This window comes from Capricornis sumatraensis, chromosome 13 (genome assembly GCF_032405125.1).
Source record: "Capricornis sumatraensis isolate serow.1 chromosome 13, serow.2, whole genome shotgun sequence".
NCBI classification, from domain to species: Eukaryota; Metazoa; Chordata; class Mammalia; order Artiodactyla; family Bovidae; genus Capricornis; species Capricornis sumatraensis.
Window position 1 is genome coordinate 9,410,687 of NC_091081.1, and position 7,634 is coordinate 9,418,320.

Below are 7,634 nucleotides of genomic sequence, written 5' to 3' on the forward strand. Positions count from 1 at the left end.
CTTAACAGGGCTAAGCTCATAACCAGATTCAAAATGTCAGTACTCATTATCTAGATTCTAATGGAGCTGACTGAGCCAGTCAAGAGTTGGGCTGGCTGTAAGCTGGGCATTTTAGTGACTTGTACTCCAATCAGAAGTTGCTAAAGGTGGGTCTTCTCCAAACACTGCCCCATCTTTTCTCATAGACACGGCTGGACACAGAAGATACGGTCTTTAGCCAGCACAGACATGGAAGACAACACACAAATCAATAGAAAAAAATAACTTCTTTTTATTTACAAAAAAAAAATCCAAATATTGGATGCTGTAAACAAAATTCACAATCTGTTCCCTCTAGCGTTGATTCAAACATGTCAGTTTTTAAAGAGTCCATTCTCCATCAACTCCTTTTCTGCCTGTGACACAGTCTAAAGTGAAAGTATTCCAGAAGAGTGACCCCAGAAGCAGCTTGCTGCAAACAGGATGTCTCGGAGCAGGTGATGGTTGTAGAGAGGTCGAAGGGAGAGACAGCCAGTGGGCAGAGACTCCTCCATTCTGCAAGGATTTGCAGCCATTCTTACCAAGTTACTTGCCATCTTCCAACTCTGTACTTTGACCATGTACTTTGTTAGCAAGCCATTATTATGACAAAATATTACATAGAGATTCTTTCTTAGCACTAAAAAGGCTATGCTATGAGAGATCATAAAGAAAGATTATATTCAAACAGGTACTATATATGAAATTACTTTTTTTGGCTTTTTGGCGTCATCTAACACATGTTGTCTTCAAACAACAAAAAAGCTTATTTCTGAACTGCTGACAGCTTTTAACATAATACATTTCATTTACAAAATAGTTCACAATATTTATTTGACAAGCATTGCACTGAAAACAACTTTACACGCAGTAAGGCAACCTACAATAAGCAAACAGAAAGGGGTGGCAAAAACAAACAGTATGTTCACTCTTCTTGGCATTTCCTCCTTGGCTTGGCTTGCAGACCTTCCATCCTTGCAATGCTGGAGCCTCGTTAAAACAGTCCACCCAATACCAAGAGTGAGCAAATATTTGAGCCTGTTTCTGGAAAGGAAAAGTCCATCTTGATGTAAGACATATTGAGGCAACGAGACTTTACTGCAAATAAAGTCAACTTGTTAAAAGGGCACTGTCATGCGTGAAGTGTTCCCTGACGTGCCAGGCTGGACAGGTGAGAAGAGCCTCCAGCAGAGGAAAAAAAAAAATTCTTCCTGCTTTATAGTAACAGCGCACTCGACCAGATAAACACAAAGGTAAGCAAATCACAGACACTAATCAGGAGTTGAGAGCTGTCCTTTCTTCTGACCTATGACACATGGTTCTCTCTCACCAGACATTCAAATGTTTAGGCCACACATCCACAAAGATAGACATATATTCCACCGTTTGTTCAACTACATATGCACAAGACTATAGTACATACAAAAGGGAAATAAATTATATCAATCAAAGTAAATGCCGAAGGTTGTCTTGAGTACAGCCTGTTCTAACTGAATGCCAGGTGCTGGCATGTCCAACTATGCTACCAGCCCTGGAGTAAGCAAGAAAAGAACATAAATATCTGAGAAAACAAATGAAAAGTTTATTTTTCAAAGAAGGCCCCTCTATACAAGAATCTGTGCCATAAAATAACAGCGAATCGTTGCTCTGGCAGAGCTGGAGACCTCCAGATTCTTTGTGAAATAGTGGATGACTCATCCGTCAAGAGTTAGGATGAAAAGGAACAAGGCAGCTGCCCAGACGCTCCTCCTCCATTCCCGAGTGTTCCCTTAGCTTTAATCTTAGGGAAGGTCCAAACAGGTAAGGAGGATGGAGCTCTGGGTTTCTGACGGTTAAGTATCAGGCTTAATCTGCAAATGGAACATTTCCTGGGAATTCGGAATGAATTTCTCAAAGCCCAGGGCTGGAGTGAGCGAGTCGGAGCCAACATGGGAGAAGAAAAAGTTCCGTACCCAACAGCGAGTGGCAGTGCAGTAGCTGTTACAGCTGGGACAGAGTTCACAGGGAGGCTGCTAGAGCAAACCCATCAAGTTCCGGTTAAGGCTTCAAAGAAAGATGCGCAAGAAAGGTAGTTGGATGGATCAAACTAACAATGAGCATCTGAGGGATGCCCAGATAACACTGCCAATAGGATGATGCTATTTTCTTCCCCAATCCCTCTCTAATGGATGACAACAATCAGTTGATTCTTCAGAGGGCTGCACATAGTAAGCAGTCATCCACTAGGGTTGGTAAGGGATGATGTGGCTGCCTCACAAGACAAGAGGGAAGGTCTTCGGATATTAGTTTTGTTTTCAACAAATGCATTTTCAGAGACCAGCGTCCAAAGAAATTAAAGGCTGGGAGAAGGGATGGGTTCAAGATTAGCTGTCACTGAACTGAAATAGTAATGCCAGTTCATTTCACAAAGGTGTAACTGGTCTCTTGAGACAGAAAATCAAGTTGGATCTGATTCGATGCAAAGTGAGTGAATTTGAAGTACAGTACTAAATATTTAAATGCAGTGTGACAACCAGATCAAAGATGTTTCATGTTGGCATGAATTTATAAAATTTTATATATAATATATATCTCATATATAAATTTTAAGCAATTGTGCAAATACTCTTTAAAAAGGGTCATTTCACATTTACTAAACTCTAGTGGTCCTGGAATGCATAATGCACTCATTTAAAAATCCATTTAAATATTAATAAGTAGTGTTCAGATCACCAGAAATTCTTTTGAGCAGTCAGGGATTTAAACAGACTATCACTGATCCATGATCCACTGGATTATACACCATGGAGGTATGCAAGTATTACAAAAACTAAAAGGGTTCAAACTGTCAAAATGGCAGTTCAGTATAAAAAAAAGAGTGCTCTGCCAAACAAATATTCTCCCATTTGTGGAATTCTATGGCTCACAAAATAAAAAGAAAAAAAAACAGAAACAAAAACACTCACTAAAAAGGTATAATCTCTGCTCAATCTATCAAATATATTAATTGTTTTCCTCCTTCATTCACTTTAAGTTTTTTAGATGTGGGATTTAATTCATCACTGCAATATGCCCACGTCTCAGGTCATCCTGTTGAAAACATAAAAGCACACAGTATTTAAACACTTTCTATTTGCTACATTATTCTAGACCATAGTCAATGAACTGTGTGTATATACACATATCACAAATATGTATATATATACACATAATATACACACACATACACATGTACCTAGGATAACATCACATCAACAATGTTAACTTTATACAAGTATTTGTCAAGAAAAAAATAGGGCATCTCCTCCACCATTCACAAGCTTATGTGTTGTTTTATTTTCTTCTTGAGTCCCTGATAAAATAAGTCATTAAACCATAAAATTTTTCCACTTCAAATTTTCAGAAGGCAACAGGCACTTTGATGTATATTGGTGTGTAACAAATATAGTAACTCTTTATATATTCTACTATCTCTCTTCTACTTGGGTATTTTTATCTGGTAAATCTTTGGTCCTTGAGCATACTTTCTTTGCTACAGCTGTTTTTGCTTGCATTTTCACATTTTAAAAAATGTGAGCTATGCACGCAGCTGGAAATAATGGATTGTGTCATCATAAGTTCTGCTGTTTGTTATGAGAACTGCACCAACCTACTACTGTTCATTTGGAGCAAGCCATTTCTATTAGCGCAATGGGAGAGTTCCACAGATAGTATTCACTACAAGCCTCAGCAATCCCAATGTTGGTGTACCCCTTCTTCCTGTACCATTGTTACTATCTGAACTCCTGAATTGATAATTAAGTTGGAGGGAGACCTTTTTTTAATCTCTGTATATTCCCTTTCATGAATTCCATCTTATAAGAAACTAGCCACTTGTCTTTTTTTCCTATGGCAAAGCTATGGGAGCAGGTACTGCAAACCCATATTGTCATCAAGCTTTTTTTTCCTCTGTCTCTTGTTATTTTAGGAGAACCTGGTTGCTTTTAATGACAGGTCTCTTTTGTTTCAGGAAAGAATTCAATTGGGTAGGAGAATCAGGCGGGAGGGTTGGTGGTGGTGGGTGGGTTATTTTGAGATCATGCCCCCATACCTATGAAAAGATCCACAAAGCTTTGCCAAGTTTAAAACCAGGAGCAGATCATCATTGCACAAAACATATCCCTAATAAGGGCTGGGTCACTCAGCCTTTTTCTTTTTTCTCTCTCTCTCTCTCTCTTTTTTTTCCCTATCTTGTCTGAAATGGCTTCCCCACAGGACATTTTTAAATGATTCTTAATTGCAGGGTAGCCAAGTGGAGTATGTCTGTTGCTGGCATGTGAACACTGGCTGGACCTGTGCAATGTAGTAATTGCTGAAGTTGGCATCTGCTACATAGGGGGCCGGCTGGTAATAGCAAGTGACATTGGCCACGTTAGGGATGACATTCTGGTCAGCCAGCACCCGGATAGCCAGCATTGTGATCAGGTTTAAAGTCTGTCTTCTTTCATGTCCCATCAGACACACGGTACTCTCATTCACCACTCCATGAAGGGTCATGAGATAGTCATACTTGCGGTCTTCCAAGCCCACGAAGTGGTTCTGCAAATAGGACTCCAGTTTTCTCTGCTGCTCTCCAATGTCTGAGAAGTCGATGAAAAACCTGGAACACATATACCTCTGAAGGGTCTTGATCTCATCAGAGGCGGGCCTAAAGCCCCTCACTAAGAGGTTGCAGTACTTTAACAGGCCTCCCCCTCTGATTTCCTCCGGGTTCCGCGTGGCAATGATCTTGTTACAAAGGTGATCAAAGGCTTCATGGAAATCTCCATAGACGCTCTCCCCGATTATTGTGGGGTGAAACGTTTCAGTCATCGGGTTCTCTGAACATTCATAAAAGAGGAGAAGAGAGTCTAATTTGATTTGAAAAGAATCTACACTAAATTCAAACTGCCTCCGGAGGGAATCCACAAATTTCAGTTCCACATTTTTGCCACTGTTGTTTGACAGGGATATAAGACTCCATCGGTCAGAGTCATTGCACACTTTAACCATTTTCTGCACATAAGCTTCCTACAATTTAAAAGACAAAACAAGAAGATGAGCAAACCTAGAAAAAAATAATAAACACATCCTCATCACAGCTGAGAATTATTTTGCTCCTTCCCTTTCGTTTTGTCAAGTTTCGGCAAAACACTACCTACAGGCTTAAACATTAAACAGTCTTCTGAAAACAACAACAGAAAAATACATTTAACGAGTGGTTCTGCTGTCTGGGGAAGAGACTAGAAGTAATAGTTTGAGGCTTTTGGCAGACATAGCACAGTACTAAGTGGTTCTGTTGTCATGTCTGACTTTTGAAATGTTATTTTTTGAGACTGTTCTTATAGGTACAAGATTCACACAATATAGCTGCAATATTCAAAAGACAGAGGACCTACAGTAAAAAGTCAGTCTGCCTCTCATCCTGTCCCTAGTCACCTAGTTTCCCCTCCAACCCCCAGGCAACTGATAGGATCAGTATCTTGTGGGTCCCCGCAGGGATTCTGCAGCTAAAATCAAACATGAACTAAATTAAGACATTCTGGGAGGCTGGTTCCTCTGATCATTTTAACGCGCTTTGGGCCAAAGTGGGGAGGAGGGGACCCATTATATCCAGAACCCAAGAACCAACCCGGAGAAAAGCCGTATTTATTCTTAATGCCTGGAGTCAGCAGAAAGCAGCTAGGAAATCTAGTCACTTTTTCCAACACAATAATAAGCCCATTGACTCGCCTCTGCGGCAGGCTGCTCTTTTTCCCAGAGACTCAAACATCCAACGACTCAAAAAAAAAAAAAAAAAAAAAAGGACATTTCACTCTTCTATTTATCAGAATGTACGAATGTACTCCGGACACGACTCAAGCAAGGAAAGCCAAGAGTTAAAAAATAAGGAGAAGGAAGAGAGGGCAGGGCAGATGAGGAAGCAGAAGGCGCGGGGCGCTGAAGCAGCAAGTCAAGGAAAACACTCAGACACAAGTCCACGCACCTTCGTGAACTCAGAAAAAAAATTAACTCAAAAGCAAAATTAGCCAGGGCGCGCACACGGGTCCAGGTGGCCGACCCGAGCCCCGTGTGTCAGCCGTGCAGCACTCGCGCCCGGCCCGCCGCGGGGGACCCGGGCCCCTCTGGGGTGGGCTTTACCTTGAGCGTGAGTGGTGTGATCTTCTCCTTGTTCACCCCTTCGGGTAAGAAGTCCAACAGACAGTCCAGCACGACGTCCTTCACAGTCTGAAACTCCTCTTCCCCACGCAGGTCGGCGCAGAAGATGAGGTCCAGGTCTTTGTAGCCCAGGCCGCTGTCCTGGTGCAGGACGTGGCTGGCGGCCGAGCCGTTGAGGCGCACGTCGCGGACGCCGATGCGCTTCTCGGCCAGCCGCCGCCGCACCACCTTCACGATCAGGCTGGGCTGCAGCTCGAGCGTGGGGAAGTTGCCGCGCCCGTGGATCGGGATGGTCTCGCTCAGGATGCCGTCCAGCCGCTGCACTTGCTCCCAGTTCAGCACGTTGCAGTGCGCCGTGGGGCTCTCGCAGTATTCCAAGCAATGCCCGGCAAACCCGCCGCCGCCGCCGCCGCAGTCGCCGCCGCTCAGATCGCCGCCCAGGGGGATGTAGGGGCCGCCGGCCAGTTCGTCCTCGGCCATGGCAAAGTACCCTTCGCCTTCCGCCATGAAGTGCCCGCCGAACGCCACTTGGCCCTGGTCGGTCCTAAGAGAGAACGCAGGGGAAGTGGGGGAAGGAGCGCGCTGAGGACGCTGAGAAGCGGCCGGGCGGACGTTGGGGGCGGGGGGGGGGCGCCGCGAAGGCAGGAACGCGCCCCCTTTCCCCGCTTGAATGCCCCCGCCTCGCCTAAGGTGACACCCCGGTGACGCTCCCTCCCCAGGCCCCCGCGGTCCCCCAGCCGCACGCGCCGCGCCCCGCAAGAGCAGCCCCGCACCAAAAGTATCTCTGATGCATCTGGAAAAGCGCAAGCGGGAGTCCCATCTGTGTCACCTGGAGGCGGCCGCCCCTTCTAGGAGCGAGGCGAGCGAGGAACTGCGAGGCGACAACTCTTCGGGAGCAGCGTGTGCGCTCCCAGCCGCGGCGAGCGACTCGAGTCCTTCCTAGACCCCCGCCGCCCGCGCCGGCCACTCCCGCCCCTCACCCCCGCCCGCGCCGCCTGAGTCGCGGTGGTCCCGGAGGTGGCGGCTCCTGCTGCCGCCGCCGCCGCCGCACACGTTCCTGTCTCTGGAGCTTTAGCAGTTGTGCGGCAGAAACGGCCTCAGTACTTTTTTTATACGAGGTCCTCTGGGCGCTTCCGGGGCCCGGCGCCGCACGAATCGCCACACCCTCCTCATCTGCATAGGGCACCGCCCCCGCCCGCCCGCCCAGCTGCCCAAGCCCCACGGAGCTGAAAGGCTGCGGTGGCCAGTCCCGGAGCGCGAGGCCGGCGGCGGGTGTGAGTGTGCACTCTTGTGCTTGTACTTGTATCTGACGTATGGATTCCTCCCCCACCACCCCCACACACAAAGCCCCTCTTTTTATTTTATTTTTTCTCCCCTCCAACGAAGAAACATTTCCGATGCCTCAAGAGTTCTAAGTGGCCTGCACAACCAGAACCCGGCGAAATTCGCGCAACTGCAGA

General features: G+C 45.9%; 1 protein-coding gene across 1 annotated transcript; it reads right to left on the reverse strand.

The window, feature by feature from the left end:
* Positions 1 to 2,802: 2,802 nt before the first annotated feature.
* TENT5A (terminal nucleotidyltransferase 5A) lies at positions 2,803 to 6,709 on the reverse strand. Its single transcript, XM_068985233.1, has 2 exons — positions 6,157 to 6,709; positions 2,803 to 5,046 (listed from the first exon to the last, which is right to left on the reverse strand). The coding sequence occupies exons 1-2, from the start codon at positions 6,679 to 6,681 to the stop codon at positions 4,270 to 4,272; spliced, it is 1,302 nt and encodes a 433-aa protein (XP_068841334.1). The 5' UTR covers positions 6,682 to 6,709; the 3' UTR covers positions 2,803 to 4,269.
* Between the last annotated feature and the right edge of the window lie 925 nt (positions 6,710 to 7,634).

Coding starts and splice junctions, on each gene's coding strand:
- TENT5A (XM_068985233.1), bottom strand. CDS start 6,681: ATGGCGGAAGGCGAAGGGTACTTTGCCATGGCCGAGGACGAACTGGCC. Junction 5,047..6,156: donor TCACACCACTCACGCTCAAG/GTAAAGCCCACC, acceptor TTTAAATTGTAG/GAAGCTTATGTGCAGAAAAT.